This window comes from Pseudozyma hubeiensis, assembly GCF_000403515.1.
Source record: "Pseudozyma hubeiensis SY62 DNA, scaffold: PHS32, whole genome shotgun sequence".
Taxonomy (NCBI): Eukaryota; Fungi; Basidiomycota; class Ustilaginomycetes; order Ustilaginales; family Ustilaginaceae; genus Pseudozyma; species Pseudozyma hubeiensis.
In genome coordinates, this window is record NW_012133814.1 from 325,693 (window position 1) to 339,193 (window position 13,501).

The 13,501-nt window shown below is 57.5% G+C and overlaps 4 protein-coding genes across 4 annotated transcripts; 2 read left to right on the forward strand and 2 right to left on the reverse strand.

Annotated features, from left to right (window-relative positions):
• Positions 1–96: 96 nt before the first annotated feature.
• PHSY_003111 (integral membrane protein) lies at positions 97–912 on the forward strand (the record flags this gene model as incomplete). Its single annotated transcript, XM_012333732.1, has 1 exon — positions 97–912. The coding sequence occupies one exon, from the start codon at positions 97–99 to the stop codon at positions 910–912; it is 816 nt and encodes a 271-aa protein (XP_012189122.1).
• A 633-nt stretch (positions 913–1,545) lies between these two features.
• On the reverse strand, positions 1,546–5,775 carry PHSY_003112 (hypothetical protein; the record flags this gene model as incomplete). The annotated part of the gene is made up of 1 exon (XM_012333733.1): positions 1,546–5,775. The coding sequence occupies one exon, from the start codon at positions 5,773–5,775 to the stop codon at positions 1,546–1,548; it is 4,230 nt and encodes a 1,409-aa protein (XP_012189123.1).
• A 46-nt stretch (positions 5,776–5,821) lies between these two features.
• PHSY_003113 (hypothetical protein) lies at positions 5,822–7,840 on the reverse strand (the record flags this gene model as incomplete). Its single annotated transcript, XM_012333734.1, has 2 exons — positions 5,822–6,286; positions 6,758–7,840. The coding sequence occupies 2 exons, from the start codon at positions 7,838–7,840 to the stop codon at positions 5,822–5,824; spliced, it is 1,548 nt and encodes a 515-aa protein (XP_012189124.1).
• A 1,716-nt stretch (positions 7,841–9,556) lies between these two features.
• Positions 9,557–13,459, forward strand: PHSY_003114 (hypothetical protein; the record flags this gene model as incomplete). The annotated part of the gene is made up of 1 exon (XM_012333735.1): positions 9,557–13,459. The coding sequence occupies one exon, from the start codon at positions 9,557–9,559 to the stop codon at positions 13,457–13,459; it is 3,903 nt and encodes a 1,300-aa protein (XP_012189125.1).
• Positions 13,460–13,501: the final 42 nt, after the last annotated feature.

Consider the following 13,501-nt stretch of genomic DNA (forward strand, 5'->3'; position numbering starts at 1 on the left):
CCGACTAGCTGACCCCCCAATGATGTCCTTCCTCCTGCATCCTCACCTCCCTCTCTCACCGCTGCTTTCGGCTGTCCTCGCCTTGTGCGTTGCGGAATGTCTTCGCCAACCTACAAACTGATCAATACCCGAAACTATGCGCGACACCTTTGGTACACCTGTGGGCTGGTTATGATCCACGTAGGCGAGTTCCTCACCTTCGCTGCTGTCGTCCTTTGCGTGTTTGCAAACATCGGTCAACTGTCCAACAACATTGTCACGCGCAACATTCGCTACGTCTCGGTCGACACTTCGGGTCTCGGCGACGCTCTTTCACGAAACGGCCAGTCGATCGGCAACCTCTACGCTTCCAGCCAGTCCTCGCCCGTCGGTCAGGGTAACGGTCTCAAGGACGACTACCAGTGGGGTCTCTACAACTACTGTGCAGGCCAGGAGTCTGGCAGCCAACGAGCTTGCACTAAGCGCAACTTCGGTTTCGAATTCCTTCCCGTCGATGCTATCCTCTCGGACGCTCCTCAGGATGCGCGCCAGACGATCCAGAACTTCCTGCCTGCCAGCACCTTCCGTGACTCCAAGTACCTCGGTGACTTTTCCAAGCCTGCCATGTACTTGATCTTCATCGGCTCGTGCTTGGCTCTGGTCGCCTGGATCGCTGGTCTGCTTTCGCACCGTTTCGCATTCCTTGGCGCCGCTTTCATCGCTCTCCTCTCGGCCCTCGCTCTCGGTGTCGGTGCAGCCCTGTTGACAGCCATCTACGTCAAGGCCAAGGCCTCGGTCAACAACGCACAGTACGGTGTCGTTGTTCACTACGGAAACGCCCTTTGGATCACCTGGGCCGCCTTTGCTGCCGTGGCCCTTTCCATCGTTCCTTACATCATTTCGTGCTGCACTGGCCGAGATGACGACTACTAATCGGCGAATCTGATCATGATCGGATGAGCCTCGACTGTACGACCAGGCTCAGAGCCGACATTCTCTCGTTCACGCGGAACAGTTGCTCTAATTTGCCCCTCTCTTTTTACTTGTTCTTCGTTCCGAAGCGCCATCTTGCTTTCGGCCGCTCCACCAGTTCGATACTTTTCTAGCTCTTCATCCACACAGCTGTATCCTTGTTCATACCCATATCGGCTTTTCATCCCTCCTTACTCTTCTGACTTGCAAGACGATTCTCATACCTTTCGTCTTCTTCATGTCTTGATTTTCACCCTTAACGATGTTTGAATACGAGCTTTTGGGAAATCTTTGTTCGTGTGGTGTGCGGGAATGGTTGTTGAGACGATGCGGGTGAGTGGGCGGTGGCTGAGATAGCAGGTGTAGTTGACGAGCCTTGTGTGTAAAAAGGAACATCTTCCGACCAAAGAAACCGCTCGAGCGAGTGTGATATGCGGTGTTGAGCGTCTGCTTACGAGCAGAAACATTGACGAAAGCATTTTCAGTGGTCCTCGTCGACACTCGACCTGCTCAGAACCACGCTCACATTGCTGTCCACCATAGATCACACGCAAACACACCTCGATCGACTCTCAACGTGGCTGCATTGCACGATCAATCGAACAAGCCACTCGCCCCCGCACTTCCCCTCTTCCCGCCACCTCCCGCTCCTCCTGCTCCAGCAACTCCTTTCTCCAACAGCACGCTCACATCCTGCAGCACCCACGCCAGCACCACCCTACCGAAAAACTCGGAGCTCTTGCCCAGCTTGTTCTGCAGAACGCTCCTCAGCGCAGGCGGTAGAGCGCTGTAGGCTGTTCGGTTGGAATGTGCTATTCCGACCGCCGTGGTGGGGGAGGGGACGGGCGTGTCGCCGAAGCTGAGAGCGGTCTTGGGCGTGGTCGGGCTGAGCGGCGCACCGAACCCATCCGCGATCAGCAACCACTTGATGTGCTTGCCCAGCACACCCGCTTTGCCGAACAAGCGCATGAGTGCATCCACGTACGCACCGATGCTGCTCGAATCCACCGTCTTCGCCTGTCCTCCCCCGCCCGTCATTCTGTCCAACCCGCGCGTGAACCTGCTCGCAAACTTGCTCTTCCCCGTCCCACCTGCAGCACCACCCACACTGCCGTCCTTGACACCCTCCAAAAACGGCAGTTTCCGACTCAACGTACCCTGCACCTCCACCAGCACCACCTCCCACTCATCGAGACACTTGACAAACCGGCTCGCGTTCGACGTCTCCAACCCTGCCCCACTACCCAACGGCATCAGCAGCGCCTCCCCGACCTTCTCTACCGTATCCAGCCCAGTCAGCAACACCTCGATCGCCCGCAACTTGGTCTCGACCGAAACGAGTTTGACGCCGGCCTGACGCCACGCGGCGCGAGAGAGGTACAGTCGTTCAGTGATGTGCGCACCGGAGATGATGGATTGTCGCAGCTGATCCATGATGCCAAACGGTTTGAGCAGCGCATGCGTGGGGATGGCGGGTAGCGATGGAAGCGGTGCAAGCGACCGGACGTTGGCAGAGGCGTACGACGGTGCACCGGCCGCGAGCGACGGCAGACCCGACGGAAAGATGTCGGTGATCAAAAAGTCCTTTGTCGTCGTCGTCGAGTCGGACGCGTCTTTCACCAACGGCCTAGGCAGCGGCATAGCCAACGACGAAACCGACACATCGCCAGCACCGCTCGTAGCAAACGAAGCGTCCACCCCGCCCGCTCTCCCAAACGTCGTCTGTCCGTCCCCCGCCTTCTTCAGCTCCAGCGCAGACAGCGTCCTCGCCAGGTTCGGTACAGGAGGCGGCAGCTTCTCAACGCTCAGCGTCGCCGGCAACATCCCGCCCGAAGCACCCGCGTTCGCCGCAACGAACGCCGCCGGGATCGAAGGCCTCCTCGATCCGGGTTGCGAATTCGACCTCTGCCGGATCGTCGAGCTCGTCGTCTTGTGAGCCGCCTCCTCCATCATTCCCAGCTGCTCCAGTTCGTCGGAAAGGCCTTGGACGGCTCGGTCGTTCTTGCGACGTTGGCTGATGGTACCGGCGGAAGTGGAGGCGCTGACGAGCGCCGAGGCGGTCGATGCGCGGGGTCGGTTGGACGCTGGGCGGACAGCGGTGGTGGAGCCATGCTCCAGATCCCAAGGCGTAGGGTGGTCTTTCTGAGGCTCGATCGAGGTGGAATCGGCAGACCCGGGTCGACGCGTAGGAAGAGCAGGCACGTTCGCAGCCTCACCGGCATCGTCCCTCTTGCGATCACCGAGCGAAGGCATCGACGCCTTCTGCCGCAGCAACGGACCCTTGAAGCTGAGCGCACGAGCACGTTGCGCCAGATTCATCCTGACCGGCTTCTCCGCTGCGCGCTCCGTAGCCACGGCCTCCGACGGTGTCTTGGGCGCCGAAGTCATCGACAGATTGCGTTGTCGCACGGCCTGCTCTCCGGACCTTGTGTTGTCCGGAGCGGTCGCCACCTCGCCCGTCGCATCAAAGTACGGCGTAGACGGCGTGCGCACCTCGTCATCCAACCCAAACACGCGTTGCGGCAGATGGCTCGAGGGCTTCAACCTGGCAGTGGAGCTCTTGTACGAGTCATCCGATCCGCTCCGAACGTGCTGCTGCGCCGCCTGCTCGCCTCGGATCTGCGACAGGCGTTCCTTCTTCGTGTTTGAAGACAGCCTCTTTCCACCGACGCTCGCCGCCGAATCCTCGACCGAGATTCTGAGCATCTCTTCTGCGATCGCAGGAGGTGGCAACCGATGGTCTTGCGCTTCCTGTTCGTCCGCAATCGAAAGCGAAACGGACGCACGACTACCATGCGAGTCCCTTGAACCAGGTCGGGCGTGTTCGCGTAGTCGTCGGCGCGGAGACGTGTTGAGGGCGGGGGAAAGCGGTGACAGCGGCCTGTTCTGCATGGGCGGGGGCGGCGATTTCGGGAACGGATGGCGGATCTGGCCTGCCGACGACGCAGCACCAGCATCTGGCTGAGGCGACGTCGCCTGGAATGCAGTCGCCACTGGAGTCATGGACAAGAAGCTCTTGCTGTCCTCTCTCGGTGATCTCTGCACTCCTTCGTCTAGGTTCTCCTCCCTCATCCTCGGCGTCACAGCCGACTCCTCCTGACTATCGTCCCTCACCCTATCCAGCCAATCTGCTTTGCTGGACCCGATGTGCTGATGTCCGCTGTAACTTGTATCCCTTTCCTCTTCATCAGGATCCGGAGAATAGATCATCGACAACAATCTGATCCGATCCGCATACGTATCGTGAATAACCTTGAGCCTCCTCCTCTCTTCCTCCCTACTCGGTCTCGACCGCTTGCCGTTCCTCGGAGCGATCCTCTCCATGACCTCCTCCAGCAGCCTCACCGCCTGCTTGTAGGCCGCGATCGCGTCGGGCACGTTGTTGGCGCTGTCGAGCTGGACGGCGCTCTGTGCCTTTTGGAGTGCAATCGTGAGAATGTTCTTGCTGCTGAGAGGTGCACCGCTGGCGTTGAGTAAGGAGCCGGCACTCGCTCCAGGCATGGCACCGAGCGCGGCGATGGCGGCATCAGACAGAGTGCCGCGAGGCGAATCGTTGCCTCTCTCGTACGAGGTTCGGGTAGAGTGTGTCGCTTCGGAATGAGTGTGTGCCACAGCTCTGCTTTCCAGTTCGTGGGATGAATCGAGGATCAGCTCTTGCGAAAGACCTTGTCGGCTGAATCGGTTGTGGTAGTTGGCGGCATGCGAACCGGTGGCCGAAGGCGCACGTGAGGATGCGTTGCTCGAAGATGCAGTTGCGGCGTTATCCGCTCTGCTCGATGCAACTGCCAATCCTGCATCGGATCCACCTTGTTCGTCTGCCTCTTCATATCTGCTATTGTGCATTCCCTGCGCATACTGCCCCGAACCGTCATCGATGCCGAGCCCACGCATAGCAGCAGCACCGTTCGAGGATTCTCCCGTCTGCTGAGACGCATGATCGGAACCTTGCAAACTGCTGCTTCTCGTGCCTGCAGCCATGCGTTGAGACGCGTTGCGCGATTGGGCGACAAAGGCTATTGAATCATCCTTCTTGTATGCGAGTCGACCGAGACGACCGACGCGAGATTGTGCTGTACCAGCCGACGTTGTGGCCGCAGCGTCTGCACTGGAAGTGGCAGGCCCCATGAGGATGTTTTGTGAAGAAGGTCTCGCCAATCGCCCATTGCTGATGCTCATCCCGCCACTTTCCGCTTGGACTGCAGGATCTGGTTTGTAATCCAACATGCCTAAAGCGCTCGCCGCTCTTGCCGCTTCCCGTCGCGATTCACCCGACGTAAGCATGGCAGTGTTGTCGGAGGATTGGACGCGTTCGTCCACATCCTCGTTGGCGGCGAACGCTTTCCGAGCGCGTCTTGCAAAGAAGCCCGAATCGTCTGAGCTCGCTCCTTCGGTGTTGTTGGTCGAGCTCAACGAAGCGTTTCTCGCATGCGACGCATCGTTCTGAGGCAAACTTCTCCCCAAGAGAGCGCCGAGGCGACTTCCACGAGAGACAGGTTTGGCACCTGTCCTGGTCGGCGAAGTGGATTCGCCGGGATTGTATGCTTGGTCGACATTGGCGGCGAGATCCTTGGAACTGCCGGGTCGTGATCGTAGGAATCGAGATGCTTTGGATGGTGAGGCGCGAGTCGAGTGTGAGGCTGCATTGGGGAATGAACGGTCGTGAGAGGCAGACGAGTGTTGTGGAGAACCGTCAAGGTTGGGAGAGAAGGACTGTGGTGCGTCGCCAAGGGGTTGTGGATTGGGCGAGTTGGGCGCGTCGTCGAAGGAGAGGAAGGATGTTTCGCGCCCTGCACGCAGCGCAGAGTAGGCATAATGCTGCGCCATCACGATCCCAAAGGTGTCGAGTCGGCGTGCAAGGTGTTGACGAAACTCACGACCTTGGCAGCCGTGCCAAGCCGAAAGCTGGTCGGAACGCGCTACGCCGTGTACGGTCGCAAGCAAGCTCGCTCGGCAACCAGATCCAGCTCAGAGTATCATATGGATGATGTGTTGGCGCGTCGGACAGGTACAGAGTACCAATGGTCGCGATGTGGATTGCAAGATCAGTGTCTCTAGCGGAAATGCGCCGCGGCGATATTGACCGATTGTCGTCGGAGGTGCGTTGTGTGATTGACGATGCTGAGGGTGTTATGCTCGAAAGAAGGTTGATGGTGGGTCGATGCTCGTTTGGCAAGGTGGCACAACAATGGAGTCCAGAAAGCTTCAAGGTGCAATTCCACCAAAAATCAAGGTCGCGGTGCATGATGGATCCAAGAGTCAGGTGGCCGAAGCGCACACACACGCTCCCTTCCTCTCCGTCCTTTTCTTTTTCCGCAAGTGGCACCACGCGCTTGCTCTGGTGTCGGCTGTCACACCAGGGTAAACCTTTCTGGACCCCTTCTTTTGAGATTTAAGTGCCAATTCGGTGACAACGCGAGTTGTCAACACTGCCGTCTCTCCGAACCGCTTTTCTCCTACTCTTGGGTCGAATTCTTCTGATGGTCCACGTCCGGATGAATTGACCTACAGTATCATACAAGTATACTTTGATGTGATGTGATGAAACGCCTGGCCTCTGCTCAGCCGCCATGGCAACCTATTCAAAGTCTCTGTTCACTTCTCCGAACGAAAGCACGCAGGATCGGTTCGAGCTGCAGCGAATGGCATTGTTCGACAAGAAGAACCACAAAGAGAGTGTGCGGGGACAAACGATACAAAAATACAACAGCGCACAACCCATGACAACGTGACAGCCAGCAACGACGACAGCTCAATCCAAGCTCAATCGTGGCTGCAAATGTAGCACGCTGGTGCTTCCATCGCCTACATGTGTCAACGCTTTGCCGTCGTACCCGACAATGTAGCCATTGTCGGCGGCTGCGGCTGCTGCTGCACGCTCCTTCCTCGGCCTCGAGATGGCGTTCTTCAAGCCGCGGTCAAAGTTGAGCATGCACTGGATGGTCATGACCGCCGTGATGAGGAGCAGCAGCATCGAGAGCGTCGAGAAGACGGTCAAGCTCTTGTACACCTCTTTGTACAGCGTGTCCTTGAGCTGCCAGATGCGGAACAGCTTATAGACAAAGTAGACCATCGCTCCCGTCAATCCGACCAGGAACGTGAGCATGCCCCACTTGAGCTCTTTGCGCACCGAGTACCATGCAAACACGAGGATGAGCAGCGAGAACGGAGCCGAGATGATGGTGATCCATCGCTCTGCTGAGCCAATCTGCTTGACCACCAGAACCAGCTGGATGCAGTATGCGATGAAGATGAAGAAGTCGAATTTGAGCAGCGCCACGTAGATCTGGTAGTGGAGATAGCCGCGTTTGAGGCTCCTGTCGGCGCCGATCTTCTTGTAGATTTGCCAGCCGAACTCCTTCCACAGCTTCCATCCGAGCACGATGAACGAGATCTCGGCGATGGCGATGACGATGGGGATGGCACCCGTCAGTACCTGAACGGGCACTGTCTGCGACGAACCTTGTGCTACACCATCGCCCAGCACCGAACGAATTTCGGAGATCTGGATGAGCGAGTAGACCAAGAAGCACGCGTTGAAGAGAATGGCGCCGATAACGAGAATCGTGTTCCTGTTGATCACGGCGTCGACGGCGAGCAGGAACTGGTAGATGTGTGCGAGCGAAAACACGATCACAAACACTGGGAGTGCTCTGGACTTGGAGTCATCGTCCGGCGATGCGTGTGTCTTGCGGTGAAATTGGTATCGTGCAAACAAGACGCTCTCGATGGCAATGTCGATGGATGCTTCTGCCAACGTGATGAGAAGGAACAGGCGACACGCCCACGAGTCGGGGATCCACGCCCAGAGTCTGCTGATGCCTCTTGCTGGTGGCGGATACGCATACGACCTTTGACGGCTCGAGATTGTGTTTTGCGATTTCAAGCCCATGGCCGGCACGGTGCTTTGTGTTTGGGGGAGCGGATGGCGATAGAGGATTCAGCGGGTCGGAAAGTCTGAAAAGAAAGGCGATCGGAGCGATGGAGTCGATGGCGCGCGGTTGTCTGTAGCAATCACACGTTGGACCAGCCAATGTGGAGAGATGACGGAACTCCGGGACCGATTCTGTACTAATGAAGGTGGACGGCGATGACCGTGTGAGATGAAGCAAGGCTGGACTGTGGGGCCGACGGAGCGCGGCGTGGGAATTTTGCAGCTCTAGTGGGTCAAAGTCGGGAAGTAGGATGCGAGAGGAGAAAGAGTCGAGTGGTGATGGAGAGGAGTGTGGTGGTGATAATGATGGTGGTGAGATGGATCGTCAGCAGAAGCACAGCGGCGGCGGCGAGACAGTGTCTGCCACGAGACGCAGAGTTGGTGCAGAGCCTGCCGAGGCGAGCAACCCCGAAATTGCACGTCGTTCGGCTTGGCTGGCATTCCAGCGCGACTTGGATCGCAGCAAGCCGAACGCCCCACACGAGACCAACACTTGACGAGACGCAGACGCAGACGCAAGGCACCCTAAGAGCCCCCCAAACCGCTCACCTTTTTTTTTCTTTTTTGAATTTCAATTCCATCCTCTCCACTGACATCAAAAAGGTCGACGCTCGGTTTCGTTCTTGGCCTGATCAAGTTGGGCCACACAAAGGGTTGATATGATTGCCAGTCCTGCATGACACTGCACACTGCGCAGGCCAAGGTTCTGGTGCAAAGCATCCAGGTCACTAATTAACGTCGAATGCCGTTGCCATCCGCTATATCGAGACTTCACACTGAGAGGTTGTCAAGATCAATTGGTAGTCCAGACTGAGCAACAGGAATACCTCGCATCAACTAAGCTACGAGAAGGTAGTGATGACTCGTCGACTATGGACGATACGCATCGAATGCAATGAGTGGTGACTGAGAAGGGAAGGAATGTGGCTGAACACAATTGTGACCATCGTCTATGGACAAAGACGAGGCACACTCAAATAGTCAGCCATCGCCATGAATGACGAATCGGTTCTGAGGGCCTTTGACTTCCGTCCACGGTTCAAGAAGAAGACGTGGCGTAGAGGGACAGGACGGAGCGCCATCCTCACCATCCGTCGCCTCCAGACCCTTGGTGGAAGAGAGGAAGGCAGCGAGAGGCTGGCAACACCACGCTAAGACCAGCCTAGTAACATTTTTCCCCTCTCTCTCGCTTCGGGCTGAAAAAGCGAATCGATGATACGTGTCGAGTTTGAAGACTCTCACATCGGCGATCGGGTGGCTCTCTCTGCCGCGAGCAAAGCCTAACAGTGAGCGAAATTGTCGAGACCAACACACTAGACAAGTCAACGCGACCACAAATCTGGGTGGATTGCAGCAGCTGCAGAAGCTGCAGCAACCTCGCACAGAACCGATGGCGAGAACAACACATCACATCACTCACCCATGCACACCTGTTGCCTCCTTCCTCCCGTCATTAACACGATCTTTCCTACGACTCATCCTGCAAGCTGAGCCGCTCATAGCCTTTTTGGTTCCACTTCATCTCGCCTCGGCCATCGTTTCATTCGCGTGCCTGCACCGGGTGCTTCTGACGTACAGACCTTGGAACTTGGCCATCACGTCGCACCGCTCACAACATGTTTTAACCTCGATAGACGAAGCCTCGCGCTGTTCCGATCATCATTTACGTTTACCATGTCCGCTGCCAACGATGCGCCGGTGCACGCACCCAGCTCGGTGCCGCCAGCGAGTCCACCTCTCCATGTCGAGCTGAACCAGCCCAACGGCAGTGGTGCCTCCGCTGCCGCCGACTTGGATCTCAGCGTAGTGCAGGATCCCATCTTAGAGCTTTGTCCCTCTCTCGATATCCTCAGACGCATCGTTCGCTCCTCTTCCGTCGAACCACCTCTCAAACGCGCCAAGCTCAGTCGCGCTCTGCTCCGTGCTGCTAGCAATGGAGACACCGACATGCTCTCTTGGCTGCTCGATTCCCGAGCAGAAGCGCGCCAAATCATTTCCCATGCTACCCCGGGCTCCAACGGGAGGTCCAAGATCGACTTCGATCAGATTCGCGACGAAGAAGGTACGGGTCCCGTTGTGCTAGCCACCTGCGCTGGCCATATCGATGCCGTCACCATGCTCGTCATCAACGGAGCGGAGATCGACGAACGCGACGCTTGCGGCTGGACCCCTCTCATGTGGGCCATCAACAGCTCCAACTTGCCTCTTGCCAGCTTCTTGCTCAGCCGTGGCGCAAATGTTGACGCAAAGAGCACCAAGGGCACTACATGCGAGGACTTCATCCTCTCAGCTGCTCCCGAGGCCGCATTCTCCACGCCCGCCGGTGCAGAGCAGGCTGTTACGGCGTCCTCGTCCAAGTCGGCTCCTACCGAGCAGCAAGCCATCGCAGACCTCATCTACGAACATCAGCGGTACGTCTCGGTCCAGCAGTCGGCTGCACAGCGCCTCAACAGTCTCTTCCTCGACAACTCGCCCGACCGCCAACAATCGCCTTCGCTGGCAGATAGCGACCGACAAAGCAACTCTGCCAGCCCAACGCGGTCATCTCGGCCTTCGACCTCGGCGTCTCCGACAAAGGCCTTCAGGCCTGGCCATTCGAGAACCGGCTCGCAACTCACCCAGCGCAGGCTCGTCGGACGCTACGAGCGTGCACACCTTGCAGAGCAAAAGAATCGACAGAAGGAGCTCAGCGATACCCGCAAGAGCGCTCTCGCCGACATTGCCACGCTTCTCGAACTAGATCTCTACGCACTCATAGGAGAGCCGAGCGGGACCGAGGTTCCCTTCAGCCCGCATGCCGACGAACGTGCAGGGCCCTCTGCCACCTTTGCACGTCGCAGAAGGAGAGGAGCAGCAAAGACGGTGCATTCCGATCTTGCTTCTGGCTGTGGAGCTGCTGAAGTTGGCGCCGACCTTCTTTCGGTCGAATTCGATTGGAAAAGGGTCCGCAACGACCAGATGCTCGTATTTGGTTCCAACGATATAGAGCCGTTGCTTGGCATGCTCATCACCAACATCAAGCCCGTCCGTGCTCCCTGGACCTCGCGCGCCGCACCCGCCAACGTCCTCTTCCTCTGTGCCCGATATGCCTGCTTCCTGCAAGACGAAGACCTGCTCGAGGAGCTTTTCCTTGGCGCTATCGACCGCATCGAAGGTTCCATCTATTCGCACCCCACCGACATGACCTACCTCGCTTTTTGGCTCTCCAACTGCTGCTTACTCTACTACTACATGGACAAGGATCGTACACTTCGCAAGTCGAGCTCCGTCAAAGAGTATCGTAGCTTGTTAGCCGATCTGCTGAACGAGATCTTTGTTTTCATCATCAGAGACGCAGAAAGGAGGATAGACAAGGTGCTGGATGCGGCCATGTTGGATCACGAAGCTATTCCTGGATTCGATGAGGTTCGCTTCGAAGGCGAATGGAAATTCATGAAGACTTTGGCGGGTAGTGTCAAGGGGATCAGTCAGGGGGGCTCGCTGGGGCAAGGCATGTCTTCGAGTCCCAGCAAGGCTTCGCTCAGTCAGCTCTTTGGTTCTGGTCGAAGGGAAGACGTTCCTTCACCGAGCAATCCCGGAACAAACACACCAGAATCGACGCGGCTGTCGTCTTCGCCTTCCATTGGAAACGGTCGTCCATCCAATCCATTTGGTCCGGCGACCATCGGCCATTCCGGATTCCGCACTGCGGGCGCCGGCGGAGGCGGCGAAGGCTCTCCGCGCAAAGGAGCTCTCGGCGACTCTTTCCGCGCCATACGCGAGGTCTCTTACAACGCCTCTGCGACCGACCTGCTCAATGCACCCTCACCACGAACCATCACCTCGCTGCTTTCGTCGACACTTCAAGTGCTGCAGTTCTACGAGATCAATCCAGCCATCATCATCCAGGCTCTATCGCAGGTCTTCTTCTGGGTCGGCTGCGAGCTGTTCAACCGCGTCATCTCCCGCAAGCGCTACGTGTGCCGATCTCGCGCCATTCAGATCCGAATGAACGTCAGCGCGCTCGAGGACTGGGCACGTTCCAACGCACTTCCACTCGGCATCGTACATGCTCATCTCTCGCCGCTGCTTCAGCTGATATCTTGGTTGCAGTGCCAGAGCTCGTTGCAAGAGTTCGACGGCCTGATCGCGACTATGCAAGGGTTGAAGGCGCTGACACCGGTTCAGATGAAGAGGGTTGTCAAGGACTATCGATACGAAGTGGGAGAGACGAGGATGAGCGAAGAGTGTCTGCAGTATTTGGATCAGTTGATACTGGATTGGAAGAGGAGGCAGGACGATCAGATCAGACAGGCTAAGGAGGAGGCGAGGGCGGTACAGCAGAGGAAGAAGAAGGTGAAGAAGCAGACTTCGCATCATCAGAGATCGGGTACGGCGAAACAGGAGGATTACACGACAGATGTGCCACAGACGCTCTCGCTCGATCAGGAGTCGCTGGACGTGGAGGAGGATGACAGCGACGGAGAGGGGGAGGATTTGGCTCCGGCGGATGCGATCGATGGTCAAGCCGACGCCAGCATCAACAGCAACGGTACGGCCAAGCTCACGAGCACACACGATGACGGACTGCTCACAGTGGCAGAGGCAACCGCACGTTCGGCTCAGGCCATGATCGATGGACTCTTTGCACCGGGCAAAGGTATGACGGATTACGTTCCACCGTGGACTGCTTCGGGCCCTCCGCTGGGCTTGCACGACGACACAGGGTCTGCGGCCGGAAGTGTTCCGCCTTCGCCGGCCAAGGAAGACGGTCTGTTGAACAGCCGAGAGATGCTGCCTTTCGCTTTGCCTTCTCGACGCAATGCGCTCATCGTTACCCCCGGCGATGCGTTCGGATTTGGAAGGGGACACTTTACCGGCACGGGCACGCCGTCGGTGCGAAGCGTCAATGGCGATTCTGAATCGAGCAACCCTGGCTCTGCAGCAAGTTCGCGTCGTTCTTCCATCGCTTCTAGTTCTTCTCTCCGAAATCATCGTTCCGAGGATGAGGGTGATGATACCGCTGGTTTGGTCATGGGGGACTTGGTCGCGCAAGATGAAGAGATGGCGAGCGAGACGTCGTCGCACACGGATGCGAGCAACGTCAGTCGAGCGAGTAGCCTGTTTCCTTCGGGTCAAGGGTTTGCAGCGGGCGGATACTGGTCCCCCGTACCTCTGCTTCCGGATGGAATGCTTGATCGGATCGATGCAATGCTGAAAGCCGCAGCTGCACTGTTGCCTACGCAAGGCGACAGATCGAAGAACATCCTGTTGGCAGACCATGCATCGGACGAATACCTCCCGCTCAAAATAGCCTCTCCGACTTTCGACGGCGGTGGTTTCGACGTCGGCGGCGGAATGCCAAAGTCGAGCAGGATCATCATTCCACGCAGGGAAGACTCGATCCTCCAATCGCCCAAGAAGGAAGCCATCGCGAGGCTACCCGGCTCAACAGGCGATACGAGCTGGGACGCCGATGAGTTTGGGACGCGGATGCAGCTGTCGCTGCCTCAGGGTTTCAATGGCGATTCGGAGGAAGACGTCAAGACTCCGGGACCGTACAGGAAGGACACATTGAAGGCTTCGCTCTTTGGCTAAATGCTTGAATTGTCATGTTCCAGCTTCCAACCCCTATTCCGA